The sequence below is a fragment of the Triplophysa rosa genome, linkage group LG14 (genome assembly GCF_024868665.1).
Source record: "Triplophysa rosa linkage group LG14, Trosa_1v2, whole genome shotgun sequence".
NCBI classification, from domain to species: domain Eukaryota; kingdom Metazoa; phylum Chordata; class Actinopteri; order Cypriniformes; family Nemacheilidae; genus Triplophysa; species Triplophysa rosa.
In genome coordinates this window covers 13378044-13392992 of record NC_079903.1, presented here as the reverse complement: position 1 = coordinate 13392992, position 14949 = coordinate 13378044, and the positions used below count along the sequence as shown (strand labels likewise).

At 37.8% G+C, this 14949-nt stretch overlaps 1 protein-coding gene across 1 annotated transcript in view; it reads right to left on the bottom strand.

The window, feature by feature from the left end:
• grik4 (glutamate receptor, ionotropic, kainate 4) overlaps positions 1 to 14949 on the bottom strand; it is a 312072-nt gene that overhangs the window by 41902 nt on the left and 255221 nt on the right. Inside the window, exons 9-11 of the mRNA XM_057350880.1 lie at positions 9913 to 10074; positions 6257 to 6409; positions 5774 to 5878 (exon numbers count right to left, since the gene is read on the bottom strand). Coding sequence (XP_057206863.1) covers positions 5774 to 5878; positions 6257 to 6409; positions 9913 to 10074 — 420 coding nt within the window. The remainder of the gene's footprint in view (positions 1 to 5773; positions 5879 to 6256; positions 6410 to 9912; positions 10075 to 14949) is intronic.

The window sequence follows — 14949 nt, the reverse complement described above, 5'->3', positions numbered from 1 at the left end:
AAGTATCACAAGTAAAAGTCACTTTACAGTGCTAAAAGACTTTAATAACAATTCAGTAAAAATTTTTTCCTAGTGTTGAAGTCTAAAAATACTGTATAAAACCGTTTGAATAAAACAAAAGTAAGGAAAATGGTGCTGTGCACACTTAAAGAATGAGAGCTCTGTCAGGAGCGCTAAGAGCACTGCATCACTACACAAGGACACTAGCAAACATTACGGACAACAATTAGTAAGTAGTGAAGCAAGTTTTACATTGTTTATCATGGGCATAGTGTTCATGCGATCACGTTCCGGAGGCGGCTCGCATGAGCAGTGAACCAGGGATAACTCTCGGTGCTCCGGACGGTGAGCTTCGCCATCTCACGAAAACATTGTATAAAAAACTTTGCATGCCGTAGTTTACACAGGACTGGCGGGAAATGTGCATTGATACTCCTTCATTCTTCATGTTATGTGGTTTACTTTGATAGATGAACTGTCTTTGTTAAGAGAGGGAAAGTGATTTGTTGCAGCTCCGCTGGCATGTCCTTGAACATCAGTTAGTACGGTGGCCGTGAAGTGCAAAACAAAACAACAAATCGCAAAACTAAAAACAAATCTAAAAGCAAAATAAAAAATCCAAAATCAAAATGACAAATCTGAAAACGCAATATCAAATCTAAAAACAGAATAGCAAATCTTAAAACACAACAACAATTCGGGAAACAAAATAACAAGTCAGAAACCACATCGACAAGTCAGAAAGCAAAACGACAAGTCAGAAAGCAAAACGACAAGTCAGAAAACACAATGACAAATCAGTCAAACCGGAAAAGGTAGGTATTTTGTTGAAATGGGATAGCTACTGCTGATTGGATGAAGCTCCTGTCAATCAAGATATCCAGGACGCTCGATGTACTATGAGAAAGGACATGCATATGTGATACTGCTCATATTCATTGATTAAGGTTCAAAAGCCACATTTTGTTAATAAAGTTGAAACGGGCTCATCTTGCATTAGGAGTAGACGCGTGTCTGTTTCACACAGCATGCATGAGCAGAGTCTTCGCGTGGCGTGAGCCCTGAGCAGCACGCATAGTGCAGCTTGTAGGCGACTGCCTGTGTACCAGCCATGATCGTTTTCCCCTCACAAAATACATACAATATAAGCATATAACATGATATGTACTTTAATCTGTGTCCCCGTGGGTTATGGTGAGAGAGTGACTGACGCGTTTGTTTTCACTTATAAAAATAAACATAACAATACTGTGAAAACGCGCACCTGGCGCGTGGTTGTTCTGAACGTCTCTTTATATTCGTTCACATTTTTTTACAGTTGTACAAACAAAACCATGGCAAAGTTATCGCTTTCCAGCTTGGCTTCACACATCGGCCGAGACGCGCAGCACCGCATCATGTACACCGCACGCGTTTGATGTGCGTGTATAGGCTTATGTTTATATTTGTAAGCGAAACAAACGATCGCGTCAGTCACTCTCTCACCATAACCAACAGGGACACAGATTAAAGTACATATCATGTCATATGCTTATATTGTATCTTGTGAGGGGAAAACGATCATGGATGGTACACAGGTACACTAAGCGTGCTGCTCAGGGCTCACGCCGCGCGACGACTCTGCTCATGCATGCAGTGTGAAACAGACACGCATCTACTCCTAATGCATCGCCCGTTTCAACTTTATTAACAAAATGTGGCTTTTGAACCTTAATCAATGAATATGCGCTGTATCACATATCATGCATGTCCTTTCTCATTGAGCGTCCTGGATATCTTGATTGACAGGAGTTTCATCCAATCAGCAGTAGCTATCCCATTTCAACAAAATACCTACCTTTTCCGTTTTGACTGATTTGTCGTTGTGTTTTCTGACTTGTCGTTTTGCTTTCTGACTTGTCGTTTTGCTTTCTGACTTGTCGTTGTGCTTTCTGACTTGTGGATGTGGTTTCTGACTTGTTATTTTGTTTCCCGAATTGTTGTTGTGTTTTAAGATTTGCTATTCTGTTTTTAGATTTGATATTGCGTTTTCAGATTTGTCATTTTGATTTTGGATTTTTGGATTTTACTTTTAGATTTGTTTTTAGTTTTGCAACTTGTTGTTTTGTTTTGCACTTCTCGGCCACGGTAGTTAGCCACTATAAATAGCTATTTTTCAGCAATAAACAAGTATATTTTACCACGATATTTTCAGAGATGATAGAATAATAATTGAATGAAAACCAAATTTTGACAAAAAATTTACTTTCAATCTATCTTTTGATATTGCTGAAAACGTCCCAGCGTGACATCCGATGGGTTTTCCCATATCGCATCACATATACATAACTATGGGTTCAGAGGTGTGTAGAGACTTTACACAATGAAGCGTTATGTTTTTATTACCTTAGAACAGTGGTTCTCAAACGTTTTTGTTGTAAGGTCCCCTTTGTTTAGGGTGCATCACTTTGCGCCCCCCCCAATTAAAGATTTATAATCTTAAACTAAAAAAAAATATTAAACCAATAACATATTCAGTTATACAATGCTGAAACACAATTTTTTTGGTTGGTGGGCTTATTTTTCTGATGTTTGATTGCACAAAATTTATGATAAATTTCTATATTTCATAAAATGCCACAAAATTCGTGGCCTCCCTGGATCCATCTTGAGCCCCCCCAGGGGGCCTCGGCCCACAGTTCGAGAACCACTGCCTTAGAATGAGCTATTTCTATCTACATACATACATACAATACATACATACCGCGGGTCCCCTTACATGGAATTCATCATGTTGTTTCTACAGTAGCCCTAAATGAACAAACTGCTCTACAGAGCGCGTTTTGTAAATACGTTATCTCCTTCAGCAAAGAAGTGAAAACGTGACGATATGTTAGTTCTGTGTCAGCCGCTTAATTTCACACACTAGACCTTTAAATGTTGCTTTTTTAAAAATAGTGTGAAGTAAAGCTTAGGCACAGTGTATTTTGCTAAATAGTGCACAATTTTGTAATCTGCGCATACAGAATTGCATACAAAGCAGTGTGTACATACAGTATACTGAAGAAACGGTATGAAAACTCTGAATGCTTGAACTATAAGCATACTACTATCTATGCATAAAATAACTTGATGACCCTCTAAACTTGCTATGTATAATGCGCAGTAAACACTGCATGGAGAATCGTATCCCAGAATGCAGTGCACTTGACTCGACCTTCCATGTCCAGTATGACAAATGAACAGGAAGATTCTTGACTAAAAAAGCCTGCATGGAAAGTACACTATACAGGAATAGAGCCATTGTGAGCTCTGCAGTAACATTAAAAAACTAACAAAGACACACACAGGGAAGCTACATAAGGACAGCGAGGACAGCCACGATGAAAAGAAAATGTCACGTGAAATGGAGACGAGAGAATATAAGCTTTCCACTAAGAAAACAGTGATGACTTTGTTAAACTAATAAGGTTGCGTGCGAGCACCAGCTGTTGGTCTGATCTCTGCTGTCTGCTGCAGTAGTGAACAAAGTTTCGTCTACCGGCCATACGTCCATCAATGACTGCCAGAGCCCTCCATATGGGAACAGCCTGTAGAAGTGTGAGAGAAAGCTGACAGTATTTTGAAAGGTTAAAAGGGCAACAGAAAAGTGTGTGTATGACACAAAGATACGGTCTCAAATTCACAGTCACTCGGAAACCAGTCTGCTGTTTGACAGCAGTAGCCCTCTGTTCCTGTTCTCTCTCCTGTCATATATAGGGCTGTGCAAAAATATCGATACATGTAACTATCGCAATATTTTTTTTTTCAATAGTGTACTATCGATAATTTTTTAAAAAATCATGTCATATACATACGGCCAAAAGTAAGTGGAAGCGAGCATGGCGAAAAATATAAGAACGCTTGGAGCTCTCAGAGCTGATGTGTGGGTGTGCTTTGGTTTTCAAAATAAGTAATGGAGTAATGAGTCATATAAAATAATGCTGTTTGTAGGCTTCGCAAGTCATGACACAAGTCACTTAGCTACTGCAGTGCATTAGACACAAAGTTTATTAAGAAAAGTAACAATGACATTTATTGAGCTTTCACGGATGTGACACCAGCGCATTTACAGCACGGATGAACCAGGGGTTTTATACTGCCCATGTTCATTGTTTTAACTGTAATGCACCACAACAGCCAGTGACTTGCGTGACCCACCTTATTCCCCTGTGCTACCCACTTGAGGGGCGCAATCCACAGTTTGAGAACCCAAACCTCTGATCTAACGGTCCATGCATCACACATCATGGCCACTCTGTAGAGGTTAGGGATGTTTTTACACTTATCCTTACAGAAAACCCCCGCTGGTGCACGGCATGTTGTATTTCTAGCTCTACTTTTTACATTTTCTATTTAAAGTATTGCAATATATCGCAAATGTGTATCGTATCGAAATACATAGCAATATATTATATCGTGACCCATCTATTGTGATATGTATCGTATCGGGAGGCACTTGCCAATACACAGCCCTAGTCATATACAGAGAAGCAGGCGACACTAGCACAGGTCTGTTCTGTCAAGTGTGTTTTTCCCAAATTTCTGTTTAAAGTCAGAACAGAGAAAAAGCTCAGAGAAAAGCAAGGAAACTCATCAAAATTAACTTTAGAAGTTGCAGATGAAATTGAGTTTGAAAACGGATGGTGATTTACTTTACTTTACGGATGGTGATTACCTTTACGAGGACTGCAGACAGTAAAGCACTTATTTAGAAAAACCCTGCTTTGTTGTCCATTTTCTAACCACACCAGATGGCACACCTGATGAAGTACCCGTCTCACGTTACAAAAGCAATACCATGGACATCCAGATCCACCAATAAAATCACAAGACCACGAAAGTGCCAATTAACACGAATTTCATCACGATTGGTCTGGCTGTCCCCGCTGGCCACTCCAAACTCTGTATATCCACAGTTTATTTCCAGCACACATCTAATCGACAGAGGAAAAATAATGTTCTATTAAATTAATAGTTGCATTTTACTGTTAATTAATAGGAAAAGGAAAAATGGGTCACCAAAATCGTATGAATTCCTTTTTTCTGTGTAACACAGAGAATATTTTTTTCCTGTCAACTATCTATATAATGAAAGTAAAATATGACTGGAACTGTCTAGCTCCAAAATAACAAATATGGATCATTAGAGCATAATAAAAGTGGGCCAAACCACTGTATATGACTTTTTTGAAGCCTTTTAAAGGCTCAGTGTAAGGAACATCCCAAAGTCGATGTTCCAGCCCTCTTTGGCATGATCATGAGTATATAAGAAGCCATTTCTTATTCCCGATCACATTATTCAAGTATATGTCATATCTTTTCAATGAATCATTTGATTTGGTTCAGAAAATTTGAATGCTTTGTTCAAGATGGAGCAGAGTATAAGTGAACACCAATTTCGATCTGCTCTCATGTGCGCTTTTGTCATCTTGGAACTTCAGCCCCATTCCTCCTTCAACTACAATAAATGGAAAAAAGTGGCTATGTTATTTAAAAGAAATTTAATTTGATTAAGAAAAGAAAGCCAGTCTGGCCAACAGTTTCAGAATGACATGAGGGTGAGTATATGGCAGAATCATATTATAGTGCACTACTCCACTGTGGATTTCTGCAGTCTTATCCACCTTTACACCACATCTAGGTGTGACGGACAAAACCCATTGTGTTCTTGGCAGCAGACACAAGTGTAAACACAGACAATGGTGTGTTTTACCTCTAGCTGATGGGCTGATGTGGCCGAGAGTTACTTTACCTGCCTTAGGCCATCTCTGCTGTTCTGCATGATCCGGAGGGCATAGTTCGAACGCTGTCCTTTGCTGTTGAACTCGATGTGGCCCGTTAGACCTTCCAACTCTACCTATCCGGAGAGATCCACAAAAAGCTGCATTAACGCTATCATACGATCGCAAGCCTCCTGTTTTTTTCATGAGGCTTCAATGCTTTATTGATTTATAAGCCTGTGTGGATGTACTGGAAGCATTTCAACAATGCAAAGAACAGCAGAGGAAGTGGGCTATAGGATCACGGTACACCACGCACTGAATGATGCAGTAATGACAAACTGATGGTCGTTAATCTTTAATAGCCGAGTGAGATTTCTGGGATTCTGCTGAAGACAGCAGTTCTGACGTGGGCCCGCAGGGGTACAGAAAGAATACCAAATGACGGATGAGGCTGCGATGCCGGCAGGCGGGATGACTGGCAGGTCGCGGGATTTCCCGGCGGGTCCCCTTACCATCCTCAGGTAGTTCATGAGGCTGGTTCCATGCTCCCAGATCTTGGAGGACTTGCAGGAGAGCTGAGTGGCACCGACGTTCTGGCTACGGTTCAGTTCCTGCACAGCTGCCACCACCGTGTGTACTGCGTCAAACAGCAGTGCGGATGAAAGCTGGAACACATACAAGGTAAACACAAAGCAGAACAGAACTCAGTAAAATGCAACTAAGCTGGGACTGCATTCAAAGGCAGTATACGTTATATAGAAATAAAGGCATCAAGGCACATCCGAATTTAATGTTTCTATAATATCCAGTCTAGCAGGATGCTTCCATCTAGTTGCTTTCTGTACAGTATCACACACAGTACAGCTATCTCACTATCTGATGTCACAAACTGTTAAAACAACAAAAGGATGACCAACACATCCAAACTGATTTCTTCAGATTTTTATGGCTGTACTGAAGATTTATGAAATGAGGACGTTGTGATGCATTATGAAACATCACAGCAGTTTCAAGTGGGCAGAGATGTGTGTCTGTCATAGAATGAAATAGCATTTCATAGAATGAAATAAAACTAAAATAGCCGTCTGTCCCTGCCTACTTCGTTACTCTTCATTCAGTAGAAAAAATGTGCCTCTATTCTGGTCAGATGTAGGGGAATGTCCAGGCCACACTTATTAGGTGAATGCAGAATGACAGCGTGTGTGTGCTGACTGTTCCACTGGTTAATCTTTGCACAGAGAAGCCATTCTACTTTTTAGCTAATGAAGTCCACGGCTTAAATATTCATTCGGTTGCTGTCTTCCACATCAAGGACATTGGGTTAAGCTAGTTTCCCTCTCCGTACGCCTTTTGCATGCGAAACATCTCAATTTCTAGGCCGGTGTATAACAGAGCTGAATCTCACTGTGGGGTTTCGTCCCGTTCTCTCTCTCGCATCTGTCCGCGAGCTGACAAACTTCCTCCGATTACTTAAAGATTAGACCTAATTAAATGGGAAATGCAACCCGAACTTTCTAAAAGCAGCTGGCATTTATTTTTAAAAAGTTTTCCCCGTAGGTTTCATTCAGAATGCAAATGTTAAACAAATCTTTCAAATTAATTATTACAACTCGTATCACATGAATATCAGAGTGAGAAACACACTCTTGATCTTTTATGGCATTATGTTTTTTAAAATCTCATTCCGATTTGATTTGAGCTTGAGTACAAACTGGAGTGAGATCAGGGGGAATACATAATATAGATGTTTTCATTTGCAAAGTAACAGATAAAACAGGGCTGACGTGAACACGCAGGATATGTGTATTCCTCAGAGTGTGTACCATGAATTATAGAACCACAGTCCCAGATTCAAGGTAAGCGTGAGGACACGGTTAGCAGGATGAATCGGAATAACTAATTTAGCATGCTTGGATTACTATCACATGAATTACTAGAAATATAAATACTGTACCTAGATGACACATTTGGCTGTTCTGTAGAGTAAACTGTATGTACGTGCACTGTAAACCCGAACAAAATGACAAAACTTGAGGAAAAAATTTGAGGAAATCCTCTGCCCAGAAGAAAATTTCACAGGAACTTAAAATATTTAAGCTAGTACAAGTATTTTAATTAAATTAAGTTTACACAATTTAACGTGTTTAATCACTTCGAGCATTCACAGTCATTTACAATGTAGGGTAATAGTACAGGTTAATAAAAATTAGTGCTGTCAATCGATTAAAAAAATTAATTGGATTAATCACACATTTTTTCTGTGATTAATCATGATTAATCACACACAACAACTATGTTTTAAAATATACTTTTACATTTGAATAATTTCACATTTAATCTTCAAATTGATGTAGAAACAACATATTTCTTTAACAGCATCATTTTATGAAAGCTAACATTTTGATATTAGTATTGTAACTGATGTCTCTATTAAATTGATTATTTTAACATGAATTATAGCCATTCAACAGTATAATTAAGAACTCATGTAGGAAATATACAGTAATTGAAGGACACTTTACAGTCTTTAATGCTAAATTATAAATTAAATGCAGAAGAATTCTCATTAAAGCTACAAAATCACATTGATTTCTTCTTTTATTTTGTTCTTTGATTAACATTAGTGACAGGAGTCACAGCAGCACATTTAAGAGCGCGGCCCCTTTAAGAGCTGTCTCAGTACGCAGATCTGACCGTCACCGCACTCCCATTTTCACAACTCTTTGCATTCATTTAAGATTTTATTTTACACTTTGAAGTCTTGCTTAAGAAAATGCTAGACAAAACGGGCTTTCTGACATAATCTTGTGTGGTTTTATCCATTCAAGCACGAAAGAGAACTTAACACGGATGCGCTGTCTGACAGAGATTCACCGACGCAGCCTTCAGCCCGTGACTGTTTACACCAGACTGGACCTCGCGTTGCGTTTTGCCGCGTCCAACAGTTTAGAAGCTGTCTATCTTCATTGAACGCGTCGAAGCAACTGTTTCAAATCGCGCTTAAGTGGTTTAAAAGCCTGTACACGAATAAGAGCGTGATTACATAATGTAACGCTAGACAAAGGATGTCAAAACAAACGGATGCTGCGTTAAATTGCGATAAATATTTTCTCACGCGTTAATTTGAAAAAATGAATCGCATGCGTTAACGCGTTAACGTTGACAGCCCTAATAAAAATACTTACAAATATATAATAATATATAATATTATACAACAGTTCTTTCTGGTTCTCGAATCTGATTGGCTGAAAAGCATGCATCCATTAAATCGTGAAAATAGGGCCCATGGGCTCTATAGAACAGTTTCTTTAGTAAAAATTCAATATAGCTAATAATAAATAATATATATAGGGGCGGTTTCCCGGACAAGGATTAATACTAGTCCTAGACTAAAATAAATGTTAGAGCAAACTGGAAACAACTTGCACTGACATACATTAAAATACATCAGTGCCATTGTGTTGTCTCAAAATGCACACAAGTAATGTTTTTTGTAAGACATGTTTGTAAAAAATTACTTAAATGTCCCAATTTAACTTGGAACTAGTCCTGGTTTAAACTAATCCCTGTCTGGGAAACCACCCAGTTTAAATGTATTAAATATTTATTAAATAATTCAATATAGCTATTAAATAAATAACATTTATTCATTTAGCAGACTCTTTTATCCAAAGTGACTTAGCATTGAGTTAACAATAAACGCAGTCTTTAAAATCATTTTTACAAGTAGAACTAAGACCAAGGTGTAAAGAGTATATTATGTGAATAAACTGAATAAACAGAATCAAATCATTTTATATATACTGAGGCAAGAGCACTGTTAACTGTTAGTGGTTAAAAATGATGCGTGTAATCTTGTTGTGGACCTCTTTACTTTGCTGACATCATAAATCAATCAACATTATGCTAAGATAGGCTTACATAATTCTGTAAAGCATTTTGTGGATTTTTCTGTTAAATCTATTTGTCATGTTGTGATTAATTTCATTGTTGCATGAATTGCATGATGGTGCAAATAAGGCACAGTTGCAAATGCAGCATTTAGGTTTTCACATCTATATCACTAACCTACTGCACACAGTGAAAGGGGACTTGACTGCTTTAACACGAAACAGTGATTTAACCCTGTATGAGTATTCAAAATCAGCTTTAACTGTGTGTTTCTTACCGGCGTCCCTGCAAAAGGTGCGTGATCACAGTTCTCCTGCCAGGATCGATTGAGACTGAGGACAAAGTCCTGAAAGAAAGGATGAGTCCAGTTGAAAACGGAAAACCCCACGATGTTAACCCGCTGATCTGCCAAATCGTCCAGTCGCAGCAGAGAGAATTCCTGCAAGGGAGGAGATAAAGCATTCAAGTTAATTCACCGATATGAGCTCTTCCTATCAACCTGCCAACCTCAGGTCCCCTGTCGAATCTAAACAACCTAATGATGCCCACAGGAAGTAAAACAATACCGTCAGGCTCATTAACAAGCAGTAAGGCAATTTTGCCAATTCCTGGGACGAGTAATTCAATTCAGCCAAAGCTAATGCTTAGGAGAGCAAATCCCAGCAGCTATTGTGCATCAGATCCCATGAGGGGCACTTCTGAAATGGTATGAGAGCGGGTGAGAAAAGGTCTGCAGTGTTGTCAGTCTGCACGTGCTGTATATCAGCTGAAGGTTAATAGAGATGTCCCTGCAGTTGTTGCTGACAGTATTACAGCATATGACTCTGTCATCATCACTGGCTTGAGGGACAACAACGATGGTGTGAGGAGGGAGAGGAGTTATAGTGCTGGACTTGTGAAGCATACTGTATATATCAACCAGAAGAGACGAGAACAGTAAAAATGAGAAACGAGAAAAACGAGAAGTGAATGAACAAAAAAAGAAGAGAATAAGATGAGACAAAACGAGACATGCTGATGCAGTGCAAAGAGAACAGATAATTGAGATAAAATGGAAAAAGACTACAAGAGATGAGAAGAGATGAGTCCAAACAAGATGTGGGTGTTAGCAGATAAGAAGAGACAAAACAAGAAAAGAGGAACAGGTGAGAAATGAAACATGCACGGTGCAGAGAAGAAAACAGGTGAATGAGATGAAATGTGGAGTAAAAAAAGGAAGAGAACAGATGAGAAGAGATGAGTTGAAACAAGATGTGACTGTTAGCAGATTAAAAGAGACGAATAGAAATATGAAATAACTATAAGAGAAGAGAAAAAGAGGAGAAATAAAACGTGCAGATAAGAAAACAGGTGAATGAGATGAAATGAGAAAAAACTACACAAGATGAATGGAGTGGAAACGTGAAGAGAACAGATGACAGAAGACGAAATAATCTGTTACTGTGAGCAGATGAGAAGAAAACAAAATGAGACATGCAGATCTTCTGAAGAGAGACACATTGCAAGAAAAGAAAAGAGACAAGAAGATGAAGATAGATATAAGAAGATATGGATATGGAGATAAGAAATGAAATGAGTAGAAATGCATGAAGAACAGATGAAAGGTGAAAAAAGAGGACAAGGTGCGACAGGCTAAAAGTATACAGGAAAGAAGAAGAATGAGTGACTAGTTAAGAGAAGTACAGGAAGTATTTGGAGGCTGTGAAAAGAAAGACAGTTTGCCTACGTCTTCAAGAGCAAGGGTCAGGAAAGGTGAGTGAGTATTCCAGAGATACACAATAGCAAATCCCCAGACTTACAGGAGGTGGCATGCAGCAAGACTGAAGCCCCTCAGATCAAAGACAACACAATTCTGGCCTCTCATTACACACACAAAGCCAGATGAGGACAGCCGCCTTGGCCACGGGTAGTGCACACCACATGGGATTAAAGCTTGCCGAGCAAAGGGGAAGAAAAGCAGAGAGCGCAGTGTCACGGGAGTGCAGAGACAAAAAAACGTACCGCATTGCCTGCAGGAGACAAGACGCTTCAGTGGAGACTCGACGGAGACAGAGACCTCACTGAATTCTTCTCGAAGCAAACACGAGCAACACACAGCGCACCTTTTCTGCCTCTCATTCACTAAAGGATAGCCATATTTGCTTTTGGCCCATCTGTTGCTCTGAGGGCAACCAGAAATCCCATAATGCATACCCAATGGGTCAAGATTTAGCTGGTTAACATGGGCCAGTTGTAGATGCCTACATTTTGCTGCCAAAACATTATTCTTGAAAGATGGGTTTTGAAAAATGGGTAGTATAAAATAAAGAGACCGTTTCAATTTTTTAAAACTTTTTATACAGTAGGTATGTGTTTAGGTAAAATGATCATTTTTGTTTGATTCTGTGTACTACTAACAATATTTCTCACATTTTTTCAAATAAAAATATTGTTTCCATTTGCATTTATTTGCAGAAAATGAAAACAGGAGAAACAGGTCAAAATAACAGAAAAGATGCTCTATATTTTTCAGACCTCAAATACTGCATAGAAAACAAGCTCATATTCTCTTTTAAGCAATGCAGCAGTAAGATTTGTATTTAGGAAAAGTTCAAAAAATATTTTTTATGTGATAACCTGGATTTTTATCACAGTCTTGTTATGCTGTCGGTCTTTCTCGTTGCTGTTGGATGACTTTGGCACTCCTGAGGTTTGACTGACCTGGAATGGCCACAATACATAGAGAAATGCTGATTAAATAAAACTTTGGAATGGTCTCTTCATTTTATTATGGCTGTATAATTAGTAACACTTTATAATACTGTTTCATACTTAATAGGTAGTTATGCAGGAACTAATACAGAACAAATGGTTAGTGCTGCATTAACACTGTAGTCGTTACTGATAACTAATAAGGAAGAAAGATTAACTAATCAGTAGGTAACAGCATACCGATGTTTAAAGTAAGTGATAATTAGTTACTTATTACTTATTTAATAGCCATGAATAACAACGAAATGCTGTATGTCTCCTTCAGAACTACACAATAACTGAGACCCATTTAAAATAACTATCCATTAACTACTCACTAAAAAATCATTTTGCCACTAAACAGCCTATTCAAGATATCTGTTTGATATTAGGATTAATTATATGAATAGTTTTAATTAATTTGAACAAATTCTTTTGTGAATTTCGTAGAATTCTCCATACTGTGATATTTATATTTAAATTGATTCAAAACAAATCAATCTATTGGACAATTGTGTACATAAAAAGTCAGCTCTGTTCAGGTGTGTGTGGATTTTAAGTTAGTTACTACAAGCTTTTTTTTACAGTGATGTTTTATTTATTGGCATTTATTGGTGATTTTAATTTCCTATACCCCAGAATTACTTTTTTATTAACGGGTTATCATGGTTTTCACTTTACAATACTGTTCCAGATCATAAGTAATTACTTAATACCGATGTGGTAAAACCTGAGTCATTACTACAAAAGTTACTCTGATTTTAACAAAATAAATCAGTAAGAGCAGAGTAATACTATATTTTTTATAATTACCAATGGGTTACCAAGAATTTATTACTAGATAATGATGAAAATACAACTCTTCAGCTATTGTCCACAAGACTCATAATAAGCAAGAAGGAGAGATATGTCAGATATGTTTGAGGTAAGTTGGCTAGTGATGCAGTGATTAGGAGGTGTATTTCTTTTAAATAAATAAAATAGAAAAAAGGATAAAGATTCATTAGATTTATTTCATTGATATGATTGATATGAAAAACAAAATCTTGACGAGGACAATATTGGACAATAGTTTGGTGATATAAAATATGAAGTTTACTGTCAAGTAAACGAAATTAGTTTAAATTGTATTTTTATTAGTAATCAAGATGATATATATCCAGTTTATTGATATAATTATTTTTAGCAGCTGTTAATGAGTAGTTAATAAATAATTATTTTAAATGAGTCTTAGTTATTGTGTAGTTCTGCAGGAGATGTTTACCTTAAACATCGGTATGCTGTTACCTACTGATTAGCTCATCTTTCTTCCTTATTAGTTATCAGTAACGACTACAGTGTTAATGCAGCACTAACCATTTGTTCTGCATTAATTCCTGCATAACTACCTATTAAGTATGAAACAGTATTATAAAGTGTTACCCCTGAAGCATTATAAAAACAAATACAAAAAATAATGCTTCAACAAATAATAACTTTCAGCAATAAAACATTTTATTCCAGCACAAACCTCTCAAGCTCAGTCTGAAGCTTCAAACTTTAAATGTAATTAAAGAAACTGAACAACGCTTGTCATTTCAAACATTTCATTTACAAGTCATTTTCTAGAAACATTAACTACCCCAAGCGACAATCATTGCAAACATCGCTGCATACCAAAGAATAAAAAACCTACTTCAAATAACACTGCAGTTAAATCCTAATGTAATGAGCCACAGGACTATACAACAGGTGCATCTGCTGTTGCACATAATGCGGCCGACACAATTGCACAATTATGAATACACCTTATTGCAAATGTACTCATTGATTAGCATATAAGAGCGCTTGAACGGCTGACCCCTCTGCCGTCTGAGCTCCTCGGTGCAGTCTGACAAGCCCGACGGGGACGGTCCTGTAATTACTCTCATAGCGCATGTTAATACTTCATTAAAACAGAGACAGTGTAAATGAGCCTGTCATTAAGGATGCCGCACTTTGGGGCGCTCGTACCCGACATACAAGGTCACCGGATATCTTACAGCAACACCTATGCGCGCATGTGCGACCAAACGTGCCCTTAAAGGGACAGTTCACCCAAAAATGAAAATTCTGTCATCATTTACTCACCCTCGAGTTGTTCCAAATCTGTGTACATTTCTTTGTTCTGATGAACACAGAGAAAGATATTTGGAAGAATGCTTGTAACCAAACAGTTCTTGGCCACTACTGACTACCATAGTAGGAAAAATGGCTTTATATATTTCTTTGTTCTGAAAATATTTTAAAGAATTTAGGAACGCAAACAGTTCTGGGGCACTTTTGACTACCATTGTAATTTTTCCACTAGTAGGTGGAAAAAGTTCAAGTTCTCGGTTTTAGTAAACTATTAACTACGACTTTTGCTTAGTTAACTCTTAATTTGTTGCTTATTAATAGTTAGTAAGGTAGTTGTTAGGGTTAGGTATTGGGTAGGATTAGGGATGTAGAATATGGTCATGCAGAATATGTGCTTTATAAGTGCTTACAAACAGCCAATATGCCAATAATAGGCATGCTAATAAGCAACTAGTTAATAGTGAGAATTGGTCCTTAAGTGTTACCA